This window comes from Gavialis gangeticus, unplaced genomic scaffold, assembly GCF_001723915.1.
Source record: "Gavialis gangeticus isolate Ggan-Ray unplaced genomic scaffold, GavGan_comp1, whole genome shotgun sequence".
Classification (NCBI taxonomy): domain Eukaryota; kingdom Metazoa; phylum Chordata; order Crocodylia; family Gavialidae; genus Gavialis; species Gavialis gangeticus.
The window spans coordinates 38482361-38483000 of record NW_017729004.1 but is presented as its reverse complement, the minus strand read 5'-3'; the positions used below and the strand labels follow the sequence as shown (position 1 = coordinate 38483000).

At 60.5% G+C, this 640-nt stretch overlaps 1 protein-coding gene across 1 annotated transcript in view; it reads left to right on the top strand.

The window, feature by feature from the left end:
* Positions 1–640, top strand: part of LOC109291093 (glutamate decarboxylase 2-like) — a 3609-nt gene that overhangs the window by 2790 nt on the left and 179 nt on the right. The window contains exon 4 of the mRNA XM_019507954.1: positions 322–592. Within this exon, the coding sequence (XP_019363499.1) occupies positions 322–592 (271 nt within the window). The remainder of the gene's footprint in view (positions 1–321; positions 593–640) is intronic.

Here is a 640-nt window from a genome sequence, read left to right as displayed (position 1 = left end):
GGAGCCGTAACTAAACACAGGAGCTGCACTGATTCATCCCGTTGAACCCCGCCGGTAACGAAAAAGCAGTAACCGATCAACAAGTTCTCGGCCAGCCCCCACATTTGACCAGCCTCGAAGAAGGGATTTCACTGTAATGCATGCGTGGGGCTCGCGTTTCAGCCCGATCGGTCAGCGCAGTCCGGGCACAGTCTCTAGCTGAAATGAGACACGGCAGCGGGCTCGCCTTCCCCGCCGCGGCTGCCGGAGCTCCCGCCCGGGCCGGGCCCGGGCCCGCTCCCACCCGGCGCCGCCGCTGACGTTTCTCTCTTCCGCCTCCAGATCTCCTGCCCGCCTGCCACGGGGAGGTGGCGACCATGTCTTTCCTGCAAGACGTCGTGGACATTTTGCTTCAGTACGTGGCGAAAAGTTTTGACCGATCAACCAAAGTGATTGATTTCCATTACCCAAACGAGCTGCTCCAGGAATACAACTGGGAGCTGGCGGATCAGCCGCAGACCTTGGAAGAGATTTTGTTGAACTGCAGAACGACGCTGAAATATGCCATTAAAACAGGTAACGGACCGCCGAGATTTCCTCCTGCTGCCGCCGTGCCAGTCGTGCCGAGCCTGCAGCCCGCGCCGTGCCGGCTGAGCGCCCG